Source organism: Callorhinus ursinus, unplaced genomic scaffold, assembly GCF_003265705.2.
Source record: "Callorhinus ursinus isolate GAN/ISIS: 27379988/994484 unplaced genomic scaffold, GSC_fseal_2.0 scaffold2, whole genome shotgun sequence".
Lineage (NCBI taxonomy): Eukaryota > Metazoa > Chordata > Mammalia > Carnivora > Otariidae > Callorhinus > Callorhinus ursinus.
This window is the reverse complement of record NW_027397064.1, coordinates 52,297,052-52,319,566: the sequence shown is the minus strand read 5'-3', so window position 1 is coordinate 52,319,566 and position 22,515 is coordinate 52,297,052. Positions and strand designations below refer to the sequence as shown.

General features: G+C 37.3%; 1 protein-coding gene across 1 annotated transcript in view; it reads right to left on the bottom strand.

Annotated features, from left to right (window-relative positions):
- TTN (titin) overlaps nt 1–22,515 on the bottom strand; it is a 267,591-nt gene that overhangs the window by 152,995 nt on the left and 92,081 nt on the right. Inside the window, exons 89-119 of the mRNA XM_073881860.1 lie at nt 22,123–22,404; nt 21,723–22,001; nt 20,916–21,203; nt 20,528–20,806; nt 20,135–20,413; nt 19,768–20,046; nt 18,669–18,956; nt 18,266–18,553; nt 17,506–17,796; nt 15,265–15,552; nt 14,604–14,696; nt 14,193–14,478; nt 13,207–13,390; nt 12,915–13,004; nt 12,551–12,818; nt 12,180–12,440; nt 10,358–10,567; nt 10,072–10,149; nt 9,944–9,970; nt 9,461–9,520; nt 9,082–9,165; nt 7,451–7,516; nt 6,406–6,453; nt 5,188–5,592; nt 4,690–4,749; nt 4,198–4,275; nt 3,954–4,031; nt 3,277–3,363; nt 2,961–3,041; nt 1,821–1,904; nt 1,361–1,444 (exon numbers count right to left, since the gene is read on the bottom strand). Coding sequence (XP_073737961.1) covers nt 1,361–1,444; nt 1,821–1,904; nt 2,961–3,041; nt 3,277–3,363; nt 3,954–4,031; nt 4,198–4,275; nt 4,690–4,749; nt 5,188–5,592; nt 6,406–6,453; nt 7,451–7,516; nt 9,082–9,165; nt 9,461–9,520; nt 9,944–9,970; nt 10,072–10,149; nt 10,358–10,567; nt 12,180–12,440; nt 12,551–12,818; nt 12,915–13,004; nt 13,207–13,390; nt 14,193–14,478; nt 14,604–14,696; nt 15,265–15,552; nt 17,506–17,796; nt 18,266–18,553; nt 18,669–18,956; nt 19,768–20,046; nt 20,135–20,413; nt 20,528–20,806; nt 20,916–21,203; nt 21,723–22,001; nt 22,123–22,404 — 5,553 coding nt within the window. The remainder of the gene's footprint in view (nt 1–1,360; nt 1,445–1,820; nt 1,905–2,960; nt 3,042–3,276; nt 3,364–3,953; nt 4,032–4,197; nt 4,276–4,689; nt 4,750–5,187; nt 5,593–6,405; nt 6,454–7,450; nt 7,517–9,081; nt 9,166–9,460; nt 9,521–9,943; nt 9,971–10,071; nt 10,150–10,357; nt 10,568–12,179; nt 12,441–12,550; nt 12,819–12,914; nt 13,005–13,206; nt 13,391–14,192; nt 14,479–14,603; nt 14,697–15,264; nt 15,553–17,505; nt 17,797–18,265; nt 18,554–18,668; nt 18,957–19,767; nt 20,047–20,134; nt 20,414–20,527; nt 20,807–20,915; nt 21,204–21,722; nt 22,002–22,122; nt 22,405–22,515) is intronic.

Genomic DNA, 22,515 nt, shown 5'->3' with positions numbered 1-22,515 from the left:
TATTATCTATACATGGCTATTTATGCATATATATATGTTACTATGTATATTTGTTTTTAATGGTAGGTGAGACATGCCTCTGTGTCTCCCTCAGCATAAGTGGGTTTGGTATTAGTACTGGTTTTAGTAATATGACTTTTTAATGTATCTTTTTTTCACATAACCATATTTTAATGATTAGATAATCAGAAATCATATTTTAATGATTAGTCAGGAATCATTTTTTTTATAAGACTCAGAATTCTGAAAGAGTCAAGAATTTGAGAAAGAGAGAAACAGATTTGGTTTAGGAAAAAAATGGAAAATGGGAAGTCTGGCAAAATGGGAACACTATTTAAAATGTATGATTTCAGTAAGCCTGGTTTTCCTAAATTGGATGATACCGAATTCATACTGAATCTCTCTGTGATAGACCAGAGGCATGCAGTTTGTAGCTTCATTGCATCCAAAAGTAGTGTCTTTTTTTTTTTTTTTAAGATTTTATTTATTTGATAGAGAGAGAGAAAGTACAAGTAGGCAGAGCGGCAGGCAGAGGGAGAGGGAGAAGCAGGCTCTCCACTGAGTAGGGAGCCAGACGTGGGGCTCGATCCCAGGAGCCAGGGATCATGACCTGAGTCGAAGGCAGCCACTTAACTGACTGAGCCACCCAGGCGCCCCAAAATTAGTGTCTTTTACATCACCAACCCTCTCCCCCAAAAAGGAACAAACCAAATTCAAAAACCAAAATAAAGGATTAGCACGATGAATCCGAACATATGTATATGAAAGGTCCCCTGACTAGCTAATTAGATAACTGCAACACTTATGGCAAATATTGACATTCAGTTTAATGTCAGGAAACATGGTCAAAGTAAATGTCAAAAATCAATGTTTCCAACTATTCTAGACTTGCCACTATTGACTTTTTGGAAGAATGGCAGTTACCAGAAGCAATGTATACATCTTTATCTCGTTAAGTTGCACTTTCCAGTTGTGACTCTTTCTAACTCATGGAAGTGTTTTTTATTAAGAAAAATCGCATAAATGAGGGGTAAAAGAGTCTTCCTAGAAACGTGCCTGTAGAAAATGAGTTTCGCAAAGATTTCTTTCTCTAACACAGGATAGATAGTAAAAGTTTAAGATAGCAGTTTGACATAGTTACTTATTTTAAGAACACTTTTGGTGTCATCTTTGGACTGTTCAGTGTCGTAAATAATGTATGTCAAGAGTACAGGCTTGGAAGGTGACCAACAAATGAAAACCACGAGGGGCACCTAAAAGACGCAAAATTGTAAGACAGCATAGGACACGTATGAAGACCATATAAAGCAAAAGGCTGGCATTTGGGGCAAAGGGTTGCCCCCGATCAGTCCTGGTGTACCTTTTGGGGGAGCGGCAGGTTCCTTTTTGGGTACAGGAACAGGCTTTTTCTCCTCTGGCACAGGTTTCTTGGGAACTTCAGGAACTTTAAAGATAACATTGTTGAAACAAGGTTGAGAATTCTAGTTTCCTTCTGAGACATTTAAGATGACACGAAAGCATAAACCCTCAGTAAGTGTAAGAATTTAGGAAGTCACTAAACATGCTCTACTTGTGGTAGAAATGTATGCAAAATACATCAATACCATAGAGACGTTACATACATTCCATGAAACAAACACCCAGTTAGTATGGTCTAAAGTTACTGATACTTGTATAACACATTGCCACAGCTAATGAGATCACATACACAGGAAACATTACAAATCCTTTACAGATGCTACTCCATTAATGCACAGATCCCATAGAAAAAGATACAAAAAGACAGACACTAAGAAATTTTTTTCAAAATGTTATTCTACCTTTGGCTGGTGGGGGCTCCACCTTTTTAGGAGCAGGAACAGCAACCACTTCTTCCGCGACTGGTTTCTTAGGTGGCTCAGGGACTTTATAAAAAAAAAAAAAAGTGCCATTTTTGAGAAATCATGTGTTTTTACAACAAGGCATATGCTGTTGCAGGACAGAATTAAAATAAAGAGTAGACATGTCTCTTTTATGTCAAATGAATGCAAGAAAACTCCATGTTAGAAGCAAGAGGCGAGGGAACCGGAGGAAAGGCAAATTAGAAAAAGTTGTGGTTGTTAATTGACCTTCAACAGCTGGAGCCTGCACTTAATTAGGAACAGGCAGGAACCGCCCTTCCTTAGAGGTGCCAGTGCCTCAGACACCAGTTTTAGAAACTCTACATTTACAAGGCAACTGCATTATAGCAATTGCATTAGATTATCTTAAATATTTTTTGTATCCTAAAAGTTTAACAATTTGGGCTGGGTGTGTGGGGGAGGGGGAGCCCTAATTTGTAGCAGCTGCCGACTTCCAATTTCTGTGGTGGTGTAAATACTCCCACCCTGGCTAACAAGCGAGACATCATGGTCGTGGAGTGGGGAATGATGCGCAGTAGCCCACCACAATCTAGGACTTCCACCGCTTAGGCACAATCGATGTAAACAACCTCAGAAACAGAGAACAACAACATGCAGTGAAAGTGGAAGTTAGGAGTTTTGACTATTATCATAGATTTTAATATAATTTGTGTAATTGTGAGTTTATGTAGTTCAACTTTTAATCACGGAGGTGTTGAACACTGGGTAGCAAAATTCCTGCAAACTTAACCATCAGCTCTGGTAAGTGGGCACAAGCTGGCTCCAGGACATCAAATTTCTATTTCCAAGTAGCTGGTCACCAGATTATAAGGTCCCTGAAGCTGGGGCCAGAGCCTCCATCCATTTTCATTCCCCTCTCCTGTGGGCTCCTCATGGTCTTTCCACCCCCCACCCTGGAAGGTCCATTGTACCTAGTGGCTGTAGGCCTGCTGACTGTGTGACCAAATCCATTCTTCAATATTAACATATCCAGAGGCTTATGATGGAAATTTTTTTTTAATATTTTTATTGTTATGTTAATCTTAAAAAGATTTTAAACTTAGAAGGAATGACTAATACCTTTAGGTGGAGGCTCAATCTTTTTGGAAACAGCAACATGAATTTTCTCTTCAGTAACAGTTTTCTGCTGTACCTCGGGGACTTTAAAAAATGTACATTTTAATTACTGGTATGCCATATTATGGGTGGTAATTATAATTCACAAAGAATATTGAAATACAAATTAAAACAGAGACAAGTGTGCAAGGAAAAGGCGACAGAGAGCTACAAGGAGACAGAGATGCCTTCATAATCACAAATTAGGTATGAAGAAGAGAGATAAAAATTCACCTAAAGCCCTTCCATCTGAGCCCCCAAATTCAAATGTGCCTTATACCTGTGACTGACACCTCCTCCTCTGTGTGAGAAGCAAAGAACATCTTTTCTTCTGAAATAACCATCTTCTTTGTATGCACAGCTGGTACTTTAAAGAGAATATTTCACATTTAGTATTTCTTTTTCTAGGACAAGATACCCGATCAAATACATAGATTGCACACTACATGTAAGTCTTTAGACACAGAATGAGTGAGTTAGTATGAGTAGCTTGAGATAAATTCAGTATTGACAAGAATACAAACCATGTTCTGATATATAGGGACAAATGACCCATGCAGCCTTTATCAAACATTGTTAAATGGGAATCAAATAGACACAACTTCTTCACACGTAATGTGGTGCTTTTCCAAATCCATTAGGGTTTATGCATATAAATGAGAGGATAGGGAATATCATATGCAATGGAATGCCTTGCATAGTAAAGTTAGAAGACTATTAAACAAAACCTTCCTTAAATTAAAAAAATATGTAATTTTAAAGCAGAACTAGAAACAAAGGGAATGTTATTATTTCCTTAAATTATACACATGTGCAACTCAACATAAGATATATACTGTAGAAGAATGTATTTTGGTAGTTTCAGATTTGTGAATTGTTTAGTAATATATGTACACATATACATAGACATAAATAAAAATGTTTAAAACTTGTAACTGGAAAGACAAAGATGTATACCTTTCACTTCAATAACTTCTTCCTGCACTGGAGTCCGAGAAGGTTTTTGTGGAACAATCTTCTTTGAGACTTCAGGTACTTAAAAAATATGTACAAATATATTTCTATTGTGAAGAATATTACTTTGCACAAAATTTAAAAATACCTTAGTTTAGATAATTATATAAATAACTAACATGGAAATATACATCAGTAAACAGGTGACGTGTGTACATGGTATTAGAAATGTTTTAAATCATAATACCTTTGGTGACTTGAACTTTCTGTTCCTCCATTCTTCGAGAAGTCTTTTCAATTTTTTCAACTACTGGCTTCTTTATAACTGCAAGCATTTTAAAGAAATTGCAGTACTTTTAGAATTTCTATTCAAATTCTGTTTCTACTATGTATCTACGTATGTTTATATATAAATATATATGTATACATGCATATATACATATATATAATTTTTAAGAAAGAAGCAAGTTTGGTACTCTGAACTTTAAGTACAAATTTCTGTACTTCAAATATTTTGGTTGTTTTAAAAAATATTTATCACAACCATCTTTTTATCATCTTTTTAATTTTTGCATTAAGTAAATCAGATATTCTTAGGAAAAAAAATTCACTGATACAATAAAGCTTAGAGAAGAAGTTGTGCCTATTGGATTGGACTGGTGACTTATACATCTTTGCCAAACAAGCCATGATAATGATATGGATGTTCTGATCTAGTTCAATAATTCCAAATTCATACCTTTTGGAGGTGGTGCTTTCTTTTCGGGCACTTTTGCTGGAATTTTTCTCTCGTGCGATTCTTTAACAAAAACAGAGGAATAAGAAGGGATGCTTAAATAAGTAAGTCCTAGTAGATTATATTTAACTACAAAGGAAGTAAGAATATATATTTGTGGAAAGTATTGTGTTTGGGGTCTTTATGGCTAACATGATCCCTGGCGCTGGATTTTGAAGCAGGATCCAGCAGAGGTGCAGAAGGCAATGGAAGTAAACCCTGGATTTCTGCATTAGAAGACAGCATTTGGAATCTCGTGATGGGACTACATGATTCAACTTAACAATGTCGAACCTGAAAGTGACTGAAGAAACGTCAAGAGTAAGTTTCTATAAAGGTCTAACCTTAAAAGATTGAAATGGTCATTTCACTCCTTTCCTATCTATTGCAGCTCAGGTTAATAGCCCCGAAAACATCATGCACTGAGGAAAAGAGAAAAGAAGTTACCCGGTCAATACACACCTTTGTAAACCTCCTTCTGCACTTGGATCACTTCTCTTTCTTGGTAAGTTTCCTCCCAGTCGTCCTCCCCTTCGTCATAACCTTCTTCCCTTTCATAGTATTCCTGGCCTTCCTCGAAGTCTTCTTCCCATTCCTCGTGAACTTCCCTCTTCGCTTCTACCTTGGTCTCCTCATAGTCTTCATCTGGTTCTTCATAGTAAGGTTCTTCAAATGGCTCCGTGTAGGGTTCTACTTCTAGTTCATCGTAAGGTTCCTCCAGAGATTCGATGAAAAGTTTCTTCTCCTCAGAAACAGTGCGCTTCTTCTCATACACAGCTTCTTGTTCTTTGTGAACCTCTTTCTTTCTGGTTATGGTTGTTATTTTTACTTCTTCAGCCTTGGAGGATACATCAATAATTTCAGGAGCTGAAACAAACCAACCAACCAACAAACAATATTAGCATATTAATTATATTCGCACCGTTACTTCATAAACCAAAAGTCTATGTTGTCACACAATATCAGTATCTCAGATCTCAGTATGATGTCATTAATTTCATTTTCTGGGTATTGGTTCTGTTTACATTTTTGTTGGCTATGGAACACAGTAAAGAGTATGGAGACGCACTTGCTCTTCATCTGAGGATTTTTCCAGTGTGAACAGAATGGAGTTCAGTAAACACCCAATGGACACATCTTCCACTGTTCTATGAGAACTCCCACGGGATATTTTACCATTTGATCATTTAATGGAATTTACATCTAATGTTAACCTCTATTTAAGTTTCCAATTTATTCTTTCAGAAACATTTCTAATTTTAAAGCGACACTTTTGATAGTTGAATGTGACTCTATAATCAGTTTAATAAAGATAATACTTAAAATTATGTCACCAAATCAATTAGTTGCTTTCATAATAAAATAAAAAAAATAAGGCTAACATCGTTTACGTGATCCTTAGCACCTGTGTTAGCTACAGCTGAAATGGTAAGGAGGGTGCCTCCCTTTCCACTACTTTCTCTGTGTCTACAGCCCTGAGGCTGCATAAACACCTGTCTGCTTCCCTTCCGGGGCCAGGAGCAATAGGACGTAGTCCTTTCTAGTGCTAATTGTAACATGGCAGAGGAGATGCCATAACTTTACAATCAGCTAGAAGGCTTCTATGTAAAAAATAAGAAGACAAAGCAGAGATGCAAATCTCAGAGATACAAAAAATATTTAACAATATCTTTCACTTACCTTTTGCTGGAATCAAGACAGTAGGAGGCTGGGGCTTCTTGTCAACCTCTGGGATTTTAAAAAATAGAAAACATGTTTATTTTTAGAGTATGCGTTATTTAATGTTTACTAATCTTGTGCATCTTTGTCAGTTATTTGTACCGTCTGTGACTACTGCTAGTATACCAAACCCCTTTATAATTTCCATATTTAGCTCACCAGCATTGCTATGCAATGCCGTATTAACAAAAATAGGGAAAGGCTGAACTTGATTCTAGTTTAGGTTGATTTAAAACAATTTCAATTAACATGAGACATGAAGAGACTATTCAGTAAGCCTAATGCTAACAAAATAATGCATGTTTAATTTTTTCAATGGTTAACTGTAAAGTGGAGGAAATACCCATGCTTTATGAGCGCCCTCTTCTGCCATAATGTTTGGACTCAGAAAAACATCTTGGGGTGGTGCTTGGTGCTCCCGGATCCTCCTCCTTGCAGGAGGGCTTCCTTACTCTGATCTTAGTTAAACAGGTAAAACAATTTGCTTAAATTTAGTGATCTAGTCTTCCTCTTAAAACTCTTCCAGGATATAGTAAAGAAAAAAAAAAAAAGGAAGTAATTGAACTGATCCTCCTTCAAAAAGTGTTTTGTTTTTCTGCAGGGACTGACAGCTCAGGTGAGCCAGGAAGTCTTCTGAGTTGGGCTGGAGCAGCCACTGGATGTTAGCATCAGTCCCTGGCCATCAATCGGTAGGACTGGATCAAGAGCAGCTGTGGGGTGGGTAGGCAGCGCCCTCCAGAAATAACAAGAACTCTCTGGTGTTACCACTGTGTGCCATGGGCAGACACAGGCACAGGAGGACGGGGAGAAAAAAAAGGAAAGCGTGGAAGGTTGACAAAGAGAAAGTGCGGGCTGAGTTCTAGAAGAGGGTGAGAGGGTGAAGGGAGAGGCTCCACTTTGGGCATTCAAACTCTTACCTTCCTCCTCCTTCCACTATTTGGGGTTTAAAATTGTTAACCAGGAGAAAAACAGTAAGACTCAATTTTTCATTAATTAATGATAATACCTTTAGGTTCTTCTTTGGGCTTTGCAACAACTTTTTTGGTATCTTTCTTCACAGCTTTTTTGGTCACTAAAAAACAAGATGTCAGAAGTAAACAAGTAAAATGTTTTCAGGAAACGATGAGGTTTCTTGAAATACTTTATTTTTTCATATGTTTTGATGGTAATGAGACTCTTGCAACATTATTGCAAGATACGGGTTTGAGAAAGGTCTTGTGCTAGCATGTGGAACATGTTTTTTGGATGGAGATAGAGTATGTAGGGTGATAGGGTGATTCTACATCTTCACTGATTTTATGCCTGCCTACAGTTTTCAAAACATGCAGAACATGAACCTAAGTGATACCACAAATAGAAAAGGTACACATTTTCACTTAGTTTCACTTAGATAAGAACACTTTAAATTTGTCAGGATGAAGAATAACAAGTGAATTAGTAAAATTAAAAGTCCTATCTATGATATTGTGGAAATTTTCTTTGTTGCTGCTGATGTTATACCTTGATCATGGCCCCTACTTACACCTTGAATTATGGTTCCAAATATCCATGAATAATTTAATTTTTTAAATTTAATTTTTTTAAATAAGATTTAATTTCCCAAGTTTCCCAGTGGGTAGTTAAGCTTAGCCATATTGACAGTAGTGCTCAAAGACTAAATCATTCATTAAGGTAATTATTATGACAACAAATATGATTTTTGATTCTCGTTCTTCTCTGCTATCAAAAGTGGATGAAATATATTTAACTATTCATATGAATTATAAAAATGCTTTTATTATTGAGATGTATTAGTCACAAAACTGGAAGGCTTTTTGTTTTGTTTTTTGTTTTTTCACTGAATTTTCCCTGAGTCTGGCTGAAAAGTAGCTCAAGCTCTTGACACCAATGCCAGCAGATACTGGGATACTAGCATACCAAACCCTGGAAACTGCAATGGAAAAATCTGACGTTGACATGCAGAATTTTTTCCCGAAGCAAGGAGAATTCTGACAGCAATTCTCAACTACCCAGAACTCTAGAAAGTCCCAGGTTGTCTGTTGACTGATTTAGTCGAGCAGCTTGGGGACAAATAGTATAATTCATCTATTGAAATATTTGAAAAGGGAAATTCCTTGACACACTCAAGAGCTCCTTATTGGTGAACTCCTTCCTTAGATAAGAAAAAAAAATCAAATGTATCAAAGATATTCTAAATCACATTTTTGTAACAAAATAGCAATTTTAAAAAAAGGTGTTAACATTGTAATTGAGAAGAAAACACTGTAACTTGCAACATGACTATAAACCAGTATGGTTTATTTCCAGAAGCTTCACTAGAAGTTAATTATTTTATTGTTATATAGTTACATATAGTTAAAATATATAAAATATGAAATGTGAAATAGATTTGCCATTAATGTTTCAGTGGTTACATTAAGATAAAATATTTTAACATTAAGCATTGCATTTGGTTTGTCTGATTTTCAGAGTTTAATCACATGTCTTGCACATTTAGAGCAAGTAATTTACATTTTGAAAGGCAATTCAACCTATTGGCAACTAGAGGGCCAACATGTGGCATTAGACAACATTTTCCAGGTCTGCGATAGTTGATTGTATATTTTGACATTTAGGTAGATAACATAAAATAAATACCTTCAATGCGTTTTGCTGGTGGTTTCTTTTCTTCAGGTGATGGTAGCAACAGAGGAATAGGAGGAACAACCATAGGAGGGATTTCTGGAGAAAAGAAATGCCATCATCATGGTTTGGTTTTTTTGTGTGAAGTATAATGAAAAGTCTTACACATTCCTTTCAGGAATCAAAGGTGTTATAGTACCAATTCATCAATCAGAGCAAATAAATAGCACATATAATTGTTACCACTCTCTTGCTTTGATTTTTAATTACACAGTGAAGAATATGACATGCAAGGCTGTGCTCTGGCTCTCTACTGTGGTTTGGCATCGCTAATTTCCTAGAGGTATATATAGAATATTGTTGCTGCAAGCACAGGTGCTGTGCTGGGTCTTACCTTCTGGAGGTACTGCTCTGATAGGCATGGTTGGGATTGGAACTCTGGAGTCAGGAATATCTGGAAAGGAACAATTAAGGGTAAGCATAGAGGGACTGAAACCACAGATATTTATTAGACAATTAAGATGTGTTTGTCAGGTGTGTCCAACAGCAGAATCTAATACATAGATACGGAGATAATTAGGGTTCTTTTGTATGCCACCACATAGGCATGTTTATTCCCTGTGAAAATTGGTTCTGTTCTATGGCCACACAATTTTGGCAATATCCTAGATATCAGCTGAATGAGACCTTATAATCTCTAATTTCCCAAGCTCCCAAAGCCTAACATTTATATTATTTCCTGAAAATTATTTTGCCAAATAATATCTTACCGAAAAACCCAAATCATATTTTTAGACATTTCAGTTTGGCTTCTATCATTTACAAAATTCTACTGAATATATTTGAGCAAGGTTTTGTTTTGTTTTTTTAAACTTACCAGGAGGCTTCATCTCAAGCTTGATTTCTGCAAAAAAAAAAAAAATGACATTTTTGTATTTAGAGTTGTCTGGGCAGGATTGTTTGTTTCAGGGATTGCAATGTGGCTTAAATGGGGTATTTTCTGACCTTTGGTTGTTAAGTACAGTTCTGCTGTGCTTCTTGCTTCACCTCTCGGTTCCAGTCGAGCAATTACTGAATAGACACCTAAGAAGAATCATCAAACTTTTGTTTTCTGATACATTTATAAATAACACTTTTTTATTTAAATACAGTATGGATTTATTTATCCTTCTCTTTCCTAAAAAAAATATTCTATATAGAATTACAGAGTGTAAGTGTAAGCTAGGGTAGAATATATAAAACAGACAAGATTTAAATTATATATTCACGGAGATGCCATCAACTAAATTACCTTCATCATCTGGGGTCACATTGTGAATGGTCATATAATGGCAGCGACCATCATTCCTAAAGTTGTACTTCTGGCTCTCGGTCAGTTCTGTTGGTCCTTTGTACCATGTTACAATAGCATCATCAAAGGACACTTCGCATTCAAAGGTGGCAGACTGATGCTCGCTCACCACAATGTTCTGTATGCGTTTCGTAAACTGAATTGGTTCAGCTGTTTAAGTACAAAGAAGATTCCAAGTTAGATTGTATAGGGGGGAAGGCTTTTCACCGTGCTTTCCCCTCAGGTATTTAAAGCCTCCACCTATGTATCCAACTAGAAAAATAACAAAGGCTGAAAATATAAAACAAAAAGAAAGTGCTCTTTTATGCATCAGTAGCAAGAAATTACCCCAATACTTAAGTGTATTTCTTCAGAACCAATGTAGGAAAGTGTAAAGAAATCCCTGGGAGCCCTTAAAATATTTGCACAGAGGCAATAGTCAAAGTCAAATTAAACTTTAAAAATGTTAGTGAAATTGGGGGTTCAAAATAAGGGAACATAAACTTAATTTTACTCTGTAACTTATTCCACTTTGAAATTCTTTTTTCTGTAAAAGAATTTTGCTATTCAGGACCTAGAATTGTTTATTACCTACTATGTTATAACTTTCCTTGTGAAATAATTTTAAACTCAAGAGGAAGTCTGAACTTCTAAATTTCAGATGGTTCATTTTTAAGAGTTCTGAAACCTGCTCTGTAAATACCTGTGGCCATGCACAAAGGGGTCATGCCCCCGTGCCCCTGGGAATGAATGCCAGGGGTAGTTAGTAGGAGAATGGGCTGCAGAAGGTCCTTTGCAGGATTTTATCTAGAAGTCTGGAATTCAATGTATAACAATATCAAGAACATCTGAGACATCATAAGTACTCTGGTGAGCCTTTTATTTTTTGAAGGATCATATAAGAATGCAATTATTTAAAAAATGAGAAGTGGTTTCAACTGGATCCTTTATATGGAAACCTACTAAAAATTTTTGAACCTTAAAATACAACCAGGCATTGATATCCACTTAAAGCAAGTCAGAGAAGTTGAAATGTTTGTGTAACTAAGTCTTATAAAGTTTTATTTCAACAACTATAAATGGGCACCCACTGGAAGTAGATGTTATCATTACAGTCCAAGGGTGTCTTCAGACAGTGCATATGATCAAAAGATTAGGAGATAAATATTGCTCCTAAATCCTGAGATTTCCCTTTATTTCAAAGATTTAGAAGGTTGGAATACAATCCTCACATAAAATAGTTATTTTCGAAAAATAGCTGCTAATCACGCATGACATCTGTCGTTAATTTTATCTAGTAAGTTTCAGACAAGTAGATTCAAATTAATTTCTATAAACAAAATAGATTTTTTTTTAGATCTATTACAGTTAGCCAAGATCTTTTAGCTACAGCTATGAAATCTGGTCATTTCCAAGATCTCTGTCTTAGAATGAGAATCATAGATGTGAGAATTATGCAATTTAGTAAAATTATAAAGAATGATTGAATTTAGCAGAATTACAGAATTTAAATAACTGTTAGACAGTCATGTCTTCATTTGGATTGAAATCTGCCCTTGGTCAAAAAAACTCATGCAAAAGATCCGGCACTTGTGTGAACATTTCCCTTTTGATTTCGTGTGCATCTTGAGATGTGAATGAATGCTGTCAGTGTGTGCTAGGAAAGGAGAACACACGACCACTTTGGAATATGTGTAATGGCAGGGCGGCCGCGGGAGGGGTCCTGCACCACGTTTGCCCCTGACCTGGGCACTAATAACCCCAGCCATGGCCGTTCACCCACCTTCAATTCTGAGCTCTGCTGAAGTTTCAAGGTCTTCATATTTGCAGGTGTACTGCCCCTGGTCTTCTGCTCGAACATCTGCAATGGTCAGCTTATGGACTTTGTGTTCCACTTCTGTCTTATGTCTACCTTGGGGCTTAAGGATTCTGCCATTTCTGAACCATTCAGATTTTACGTTTGGCACGGAAAATTGGCATGTCATGGTGCAAGTCTGGCCTTCTTTCAAAGTAACATCCTGAAGATGCCGTTCCCAAGCAGGCTCTGCAGGTATCACACAGAAAACATTTTGTTTGATATCACATGCAGATGTGCTCAATAGTAAGTGAATCTCACAAGTTTATTTTTTTCTTAATAAAATGCTTTTTACTTACCGATTACAGTTAGTTTAGCACTAGCAATGTGTGGACCACACACCAATCTATAATTGCCCTGATCTTTAAGTTGACAGTTTTTGACTCTGAGTGTATGCCGATCACCATCGATATTTATTTCAAATTTATCACTGGGTTCCAGTTTTTCAGTCCCTTTGTACCATGAAAGCTTGATTTCTGGATAATTAATCTTAATGTCAATTTCAAACAAAGCATCATCATCTTTCAAAACTGTCTGATTCTCAATGTCCTTGATCAGAGTGACAGGCTAGGAGAATAAAGAATTAACACACATTAGTCACTCCTTCTCTCATAATTCCCAATAACAATCTGTTCACTGTATTATCTTCATGATTCACTTTACCTCTGTCTGTGATAGCCTTTGCTGAATAAATGATACAAGTTCTTCAAATTCCTTTTCATCCTTCTCTGACTTCTCTATTTCCTCAATTTCCTGAGAAGGAAAAAGTAGAAGTATTACATATGGAAAAAAATTGAATTAGAGGATGCAGGATTATATTCAGCTTCCATTACTGATGCTGCTTAGGTTACATTAAATGATCTCATATAGCTGTAGGGTTCTGGAATTCAATGGATATATATTAGATGTTTCAAATGTAAATTTTTAAGATGATGCTATACACAAAAGATCATACCAATCTATGTGTCTCTTCTTCTTGACTTTGCTTTAGCAGTTCAAATGCTTGAAGAAGACCTCGGAAGTCAGTGATTCCATACATGCGGGCATATTTTTCATATTCTTTAGGATCAACATTTTTGAGAAGTTCCAGGATATCGATTTCCTCTTCTTCTCCAGATCCTTTCTTTAAGACTGGAGTCCTAAATGAAATCAGAAATAAACATAAGTCACCTGTCTTCTACTTATTTTGAACTGCCTATCAACATTTAAAGATCATAAGTACCATTAAGCTTTTTGTTCCCCTCACGAAGGCATAATGCTATGTCCTTTGTTCAAGAAATGAGTTTTACCGTGTTCACAATAAATAAAAATGTGGGTTTGGTGATGAAGTAGATTAAGATTGGACCATTGTAACAAAGTACTGAAATTTAATCAATGAATTTAAGAAAGAATATATATTTGTAAATTTTACTACCAAAGAGTCTAATGAAATAATTAAAAGGAAAAGCAGTAACAGCAATGGAAAGCATTAATAAGGGATACATATCATATGTCATGGGAAAGATGTGTGGAAAGCAAATGTTGATTAATTTAAAAATCGCCTATGATGAAACATAATTTGTGTTGAAAGTATTGGTAATTATGGAAATGTTTCAAGTTTTGATCTAGAAGAGAATTCAGAATACGAGAAATACTACATAGAAACAAAAATTCCATATTGAGACACATACAAAGTTCTCCGTTAGCCATTTCCTTTGTCTAAAATTTTAATAAAAATTCACTTCCTTCTCAAAACTTTATGATCATTCAGAAACTGATCTTCATGAACTGCTAACCTATGCCCAAATATTGGGTGTTTGCTTATATGCTTTTGTGAGAATGTCTGTGTGCTTATGTTCATTTACCATCAGCATCTTGGAGGGGATGGCCCATGCCTCTTGAGAGATCTCTTTTGTGAATGGAAAATGACCATGTGTGGTTTTTTTTTTTAATTGAACTTACTTTTTCAGCATTGCTCTCAGATCTCCTTCAATCTTCTCCTGTTTCTTCCTTTCATCCACCTGTAGGTTAACATTACTTTCAATTTCGCCATGTTTATTAAATGCGACACACCGATACAATCCAGAATCGGTTTTTGTGGTGTCCCTAATCTCCAGCTTTGCTTCGTCGCCTTTCTGGTGGATAAGAATGCGACCGCCCTGGTTCAGTTGCCTCCATTTCCCTTTTGTCCATTTAACATTTGGGATTGGATCACCTCCAACTTTTGCAATGAATGTTGCGGTGGTTTCTAAGGAAGAATGAAAGCAAATGAATTTAAAAAACCTAATTTTCCCAAATCAGTTCTTCCAAAATTAAATCGACAGTAAAATTACACAAGGTAGATGAAGATGTACTGGTTCACAAAGTACTTACTTTCTACGACTCTGATACTCTGAGGTTCTGACACGAAGAAGAGTTTCCCATCTACTGCCCCTTTCTTAGCTGCTGGGACTGTGGCTGGTTTGTCTGAAAGACACATTTACATGTTTTGTTATTACAGTTACCTTAAAATCGGAATAATTCCTCCGTAAAATAAGCTTTAGGAATTTAGGAATTCACTCTACAACTCGCTATGTACAAGAGTGGACTACAGAAGATAAAGCAGTTTCATAGGCATTTATAACTAATGGCAGCTTTCACATGCAGGTTGAACTACAATCATAATAGCAGTGTCCAATTTTATATTTCTAGACTTGGCTTTATTCGACAGATTTCCTCCAGGACTATGACAGCAGATTTCCTCATGTCACATTATCAGAGCATCATTTTTGGAACTTAGTTACACCTTCTTGGATATGGTGGAAAAGAGGTACAAGAAACAGGTTGATGAACTTGGGGTAATGTCAGACGATCTGTATCAAAATTACTTCCATTAAATTATCTAATACTTCAGTTATAACAAGGAGGCTATAAATTGCAAATGAGCAATAACTGATGTTTCTAAAAATTGAATTCCATTCTTATTGAAGTTGTAATAAGCAAATAAATGGGACTGGTCACTGGCTTAATTGGACTACTTCTGAGGTATCTGTACCTTTGATGGTCACTTTGGATTTTGAAGTGTTACTTCCAGCCACATTTGAAGCTTTGCACACATAATCTCCCGAATCTGCTTTAGCCACATCCTTCAGTTCCAGCACGGCGGTCCCGCCGGCAAAGCTGAAGCTGCACCTGTCTGAGGGCTTTACTTCCCTCCCAGCCTTCAACCACTGGATCCTGATCGGCTCTGATCCCTGCACGTGGCAGCTGAGCTGCACAAATTCTCCTTCACTTGCTGTTACTGGAGGAAGGTGCTGATCAAACACAGGTGGCTTCTTAGGTTCTGGAATTACAAAGATAGTTTTAAGCTTAAAAGGAACGCAAAGGCAAAAAAGTTTTAAATTCCAGAAAAGAAGCCAGTTTTGCCTCTAACGGGTAATACCCGTTGCTATAGAACGGAATCAGTAACTGAATCAAGGTTGATTCCTCTCTGAAGACAATAGTTACATTTGTTGGAGTTTTTAAAGATAAAGGTTGAAAAACAAGCAAAGAACGGATGCCATGTTGACCAAAAATCATGCAAGCCTCTGTGTCCTGATTAAGCACCGCAAACATGGCAGCTGGCAGTTCCTATAAACTTCTGTGCCATATAGCCCACTATTGATTCTCTCGCACCTGCATATAGCTGCATTTTTGCTGTGCCCTAAGAAAGAAGGGCCTCCTGGGGAATTGTGCTCATCTAGAGCAGCAGTTCTTGCCACCCTCTGGGAAAGAAAGCCAACATTTGAGTAATCTGTGAGCCCACATCATAATATGTGATTTTCATCTTTAGCTATGAAATGCAGCTATAGTAGCATTTAAAATCTAATCTTTGCCCAAAGGAAACAGCAGCTGAAGCTCAGTGTTCAACTGAAAACCAATGAGGAATATACAGGTAACATGGTAGGAAGGCCGTGTACAACTCAGTATTATGTAATGGTTTTATTCAATGATTCTGAGAATTAGATATAAACATAAGGCAATATTCATGATTATAATGATTAAAACATGTGTTTTTTTTTATTCTACCAAGAAATAGCTTCAGAATGTGATACAAAGTACTTATCTACTCAATGGCAAAGCCACCACGGATGTAAATAATAAATATAAGCCACTGCTAAGGATACATTTTTTGTTTTATTAAACATATTTTAAAACTAAATGCACTTAAATTCTATAAAATGAGTGTCTTTTAAGTTAAGACAACTCAATGACACCAGCCCATTCCTGGTATTAACCTATTATCTATGCATGCACCCTGAAATGGCCAACTATATCACATCAGAGTTGGTAATCAACTCCAAGCTGCTCCAAGAAAATTGGCTTGTAAGGTGATTTTGATGAATCTGAATCATAATCATCTGGATGAAGCCATTTTATGGTCAGAGGATCAGAAAAAAAGGATCTCCTTAAAAGATACAGTCTATTTCTTTCCCTCAAGTTAGGACTATATATGTAAATACATCTTCTATAATAATATGCAGCATATTTCCTCTCATCTTTTTTTTTCCTTTTGAGCAAATTTTACTCTTTTGTCTGGGATCAATATTCATTTACAGGCTAAAAGCTTTGGGCAATGTATGTCAAACAATAATCCTTTAGAAATAGAAAAGAGAATGTTTCAGAATGTGATATAACTTCTAAGAAGCAAAGCTAATGCAGTTTTCCATGATGAAAACTTAAGAATTTTTCAAAATAAACATGCTTCATAAAAATTTACATATTACTGAGGCATGAATTTCCAAGTAGACTTAGATTTCTAACTGCCTGAGAGAATTTTGGGATATGATTCACACGCTAAGATTTTAGTCCATTTATTATATAACACCTACTTTGCTGGCCATGTAAATAAATTACAAATAGTATGTATTTCAAGTAAATATATGTGGAATTATGGCAAGCCAATGACATCATGTATATTTACTGTTAGCCCTTAAACAACATGGGTTTGAACAGCTCGGGTCCACCTATATACGGATGTGTTCTTTTCTCTAGCTCACTGTATTATAAGAATATATAATCAACTGTTTGCATTATTGGTAAGGCCTCCAGTCAACAGGATGCTATCAGTAAAGTTTTGGAAGAGTCAAAAGTTACACCGGGATTGGTCAGTGATCCTAGCCTCCCAGTTGTTCAAGAGTCAACTATGTATCTGCTAGAACTTACTTGGCCAACAGAGTTAAAGAAGAAATGCACAGGCCTAGCTAACAGGCAATAAGAACACTGGAGGAGGCTGGGGGCAGCGAAGTTGACTCACCTTTGATGACAATTGAAGATGTACATAGAGCAGAGCCTGCATCATTTGACACTTTGCATGTGTACAAACCAGCATCGCTCTTGCCCGCCTTCTTGATGTGCAGCAGGAGCGTGTTGTTCTTGAATATAATCTCACAGTTAGAAGTTGGATGTATCTCTATGTTATTCTTGTACCATGCAACCGTTATAGGCTGGGAACCGGCAACGCGACCCTCGAGTCTGAAAGAATTCCCTTCCGTTTCCTCAACGGTCTCTGAGAGCTTTTTAGTGAAACTTGGTGGGATGAGCCGTTCTGCAAGAAATTGCAAGGATATATGAAATGGAAGCCAGAAGCAGGTTACTGATAGGAGGCTTTTCAGGAAAAAGTCCTATTGTACATTAAAAGTTAAAAAAAAAATTAATGCTGACTAACTAAATACAGTGAATCAGTGTATGTTTCTAAACATTTCTGCCTCATTCCACAGGCTTATTCTAAACTGTTCTCTGATTTATGGGATAAATGATAAAAATAACTTATGGCCATTTACAGAACCACATAGTTGTAAAAACTAAAAGAAGAAGAGGGTGGTCTTAGGGTTATGTAGGATATATAGAGTTTTAGAAAAATATGGATTTAAAAAGATCACTTGTTCTCTAGAGAAACTTATTTCTTCTTCAATATTTTTATGTCATTTGTTTAAAACTGTCCTAAATTTCACTGCCCTAATAGAAACTGCACCCTTGGGAAAGAATAGGAAGTGATTATGCAAAATAAACGATACCTTTTATATTAAGTCGAGCTGTGCATGAGTCCTTTCCCACTTCATTCACAGCATAGCAGGTATATTGCCCAGAGTCTCCCTTGTCTACTTTCAGAATTGTCAGGTGGGCAGTGTTTTCCAGGTAACTGATCTGGTAGTTTCCGCCACTTCGTATCTCTCTGTTGTCTTTGGCCCAGGCGACCTTTATTGGTTGTGTCCCAGTAACGTGGCACTCAAAGTCAGCACTGTCCCCAACCACAGCATCCACAGGGGTGACGGTGATGTCAAAGAAGGGTGGATTCTTCCCCTCTAAAAACAGAGCAGAAGGACACAGTTTCAGGCTCCATAGCCACCCCACTTTATAGAAACAGTGGTGTTTTCTCCTTAATTTTGATGACAGAAAGAAGTTGAAGCAGCCACAAACCTGTGAGCATGAGCCTGGCACTGGAGGAAGCAGACCCTATGGGATTCGTAGCTATGCAAGAATACTGGCCCGCAAGGCTCCGGTCTGTTTTAAAGATGTTGAGAGTGGCCACGTTATCTAAAAATGATGTTTGTACATTTGGGCCATCTTTCAACGGCTTGCCATCTTTATACCAAGACACCGAGATAGGTTCTGATCCACGTATGGTACATTCAAACACAACTGGCAGTCCGACCGTTTCTTGAACATCTCGCAACTGCCGAGAAAATGACGGTGGCAGTTTTTGCTCTGTAGGAACAGAATTAAAATAATGAGTACTTCTGGATATATTTTTAATTTGCTGAATATCCTCACAGTGACTGCTGTATAGATAATAGTATGTCTATAAAAATATTAGGAGAGAGGTACTAACAGCTCTTGAATTAACTTGGACACAAAGAAAAACTTACAAACGTTCGGGGCAAAATTTTCACTCTGTGGTCACCCTAATGCATACTAGGTACAAAAATACTCCTTGTAAGCCCAAAGAGTAATTGATTGGTTTAAGGTACATCTCCAGGCACTCAGCAGATTCTCCCACTTCTTAAGACTGCCTTGTGGGACACTCATGAAGTGAAATTTTAAAAATATGGTTACTCATTTTTCTGAAAGATTTAATGATAGACACAAGTGATTGTTATGTTCCATCCAAATGAAGATTTAGTTCTCTTATCTCTCCCAGCTACAGAAAAGGATGAGCCACTAACTGTAGACAGAATTTCTTAAGCAGAACATTTTTGCCTTGGGCAAGATTTTCTTTTCTTTTTTTTTTTTTTTTTTAAAGATTTTTACTTATTGAGAGAGAGAGAGAATGGTAGAGAGAGAGCATGAGAGGGAGGAAGGTCAGAGGGAGAAGCAGATTCCCTGCTGAGCAGGGAGCCCGATGTGGGACTTGATCCCGGGACTCCAGGATCATGACCCGAGCCGAAGGCAGTCGCTTAACCAACTGAGCCACCCAGGCACCCCCGGGCAAGATTTTCTTAAAAACACCTTTGCCAGATATTTTAAATCGTGTTCAAAAGAAACACAAATCCATTCACTTTTAAAACACTGCAATCACCTTGGACAGTAAGGAACGTTGATGAAGAAATTTCTCCCACGCTGTTTTCAGCTCTGCAGATATATTCTCCACTGTCATTACTATCAACCTGGTTGAAAACCAGTGTAGCAACATTGTTCCTAAAATGCATTTTGCAGGTGGCAGTAGGTCTTAATTTTGTATCTCCTTTGTACCAAGACACCCCAATTTCAGGCGTCCCAGCAATTTGACATTGTAAAGAGGCAGAATCTCCAACGGTCACCTTAACAGGCTCCAACTGCTTGACAAAATATGGTGGTTCTGCAGGCAAGAGAGATAATTAGTCACGAAGAGACACACCAGAATGATTATTCATATATGATGCTATGAAGGAGGGATCATAACAAACCTAGTATCAGTATTTGTGCTGAACAGGAATCTTTTCCAGAAGCATTTTCAATGTAGCAGTTGTACTGTCCTGCATCCTCCACTGTGCTACTTGGAATTTCCAGGATTGCAGATTTTTTGGTTGTGGTTATATTACACCTCTGAGAAGGAGTTATATTTATACCATTTTTCTTCCATGTAACTGAAATGGGAGGAGTTCCAGTGTACGTGCCCTCTAGAATCAGGGGTTTTCCTTTCTCTATGCTGTAGTCATTGAGCCTTTTCACAAATTTGACTGGGGCTGTAGTAAGCAAATGGGAAAATACAAAATCAAACACACATACATTCAGATATAGACACAGCTGTTACTTCACATATGTCAGTTGTAAAAATGCGGACTAGCAGTCAAACAAACCTTTTACATAGAGATGTGTCGTACAAGAAACTCTGCCAGCTTCATTACTAACTATGCAGGTATATTCTCCACTCTGTGTTGTCTCTACATCAAACAACTCCAGCTCAGCGACGGAATCCTCCAGAGATACATTACACCTGTCCCCTGGTACTAGTTCACTGCTACCCTTGAACCAGCTGACGCTGAAAGGAGGTGTTCCTTTTACGATGCTTGTGAAAGTTACATTGGCTCCGGTTAACACGTCCATGGCCTCAGGTTTCCGAACAAAGGATGGTGGCTCTAAACAAAAATCACATACCAAGAGCAATTTAATATTTTTGAATTTTGATGATAAACATGCTTAATACATTATGAAATGCAGTTCTATTTTCCTGTCATTTTAACTGACCTCTCACGGTCAAAGGAGCACTGCATTCATCAGAACCGGCCACGTTAGTAGCTACACATGTGTAGTCACCGGCATCTGATTCTTCTAGTGTGTTCACAGTTAAAGCACAAGTGTTATCTGTCAGGGTGGTCTGGTATTTCCTTCCACTGCTGATCTCATTTCCTTCATGGAACCAGGAGACAGAGATTGGCGGTGACCCATAGACTTTGCACTCCATGACAACTGAGGAACCAGACAGACCATTCGTCTCTTTCAATTTTCTTGTGAATGAAGGAGGAACAATTCGGTCTGAATGTGATAAAAAAATGAAACAAACAAGGAACATCAGTTATAAAATGATTTGAAAGAGAATTATTGTCTTTTTGATGGAATACCCCTAGATCCACTGGGCTTTCTTGCAAGGGTATCGAAGAATTCCCTCTGGGTTCACACGGTTGAAAGCCTTGAGAATCAATGGGCAAGATGTGCTAGCTGACGTGGGAGGGGTTTTGGTCTCTCATCACTGTGAACCATTATATGGTGGATTATTCCAGCATAAGTGATAGTTAAAGACAACTTTATCCTTCTCCAGGATAGGATAAAGTTTTACTCCTACCATTCTGAATTGTGGAAATTTCTCCATGAGAAAGGGATCTAACTTTGGAACTTGGTTTTCTTCCAACTCTACGTGGATGTAACCCCTGATTTTGCTGATGCAGAGGAGGTCAGACTCATGTCCCTCTGAAGACAATGGAGCTTCCCAAACACATATATGTAAATCAGGAACTACATTATGATACCACTGAAATAAAAGCCCCACCAACCAACCTGAAACTTGAACTGAGGCTGTACAGCTGTCTTTGCCCACAGGGTTTTGCACCTCGAAACTGTATATGCCACTGTCACTAGGTGCCACATTGATAATCTTAAGGCCAGATACTTTGTGGAAGAAGCTTATTTTGTATTTGCTGTCACTTGTCAGTTCTTTTCCATCCTTAAACCACTTGGTACTGAGTTCGGGTGTGCCTGTGACTGTGCACTCCAAGGTACAGGTATCTCCTGTTGTAACTCTTATGGATTCTGGCTTTTCCACAATCGCTGCAGGTTCTGGAACGAGATAGAAATTACATTCAAAATTTACATTCAAACTGAAAAGCTAAAGAAAACACAGATACTAGTAAGTCTGTACTTTGTATTCATGGTAATGTTCTATTCTACTCATACTAACCAAGAACAGATAGTGTGGCAAAGCACTCTTGCATTCCAGCATCATTTCTGATCTGACAGGTGTACTTCCCAGCATTGGCTATTTCTGCTCTTGCAAACTGTAGGGTTGCAATGTTTTCTGAATAAGAAACCCATATGTTGTCACTTTCTCTAACAATCTCCCCTTTATCTTTGAACCACACGACTGATATTGGCTCAGCGCCTTCAATAGTAGTCTGCAGCTGAACTTCTTCACCAACGATGGTAGAAACGTCACTGAGCTTCTTCACAAATCTTGGTGGTGCTGATGAAAAAGAGACAAATCGTTTAAAACATGTGGGGCTAGTAGTACACCTCCCTCAAGCCATGCAATGCTAGGACTTCCACTAGTGATAATATGTTGTTTCCATTTCTT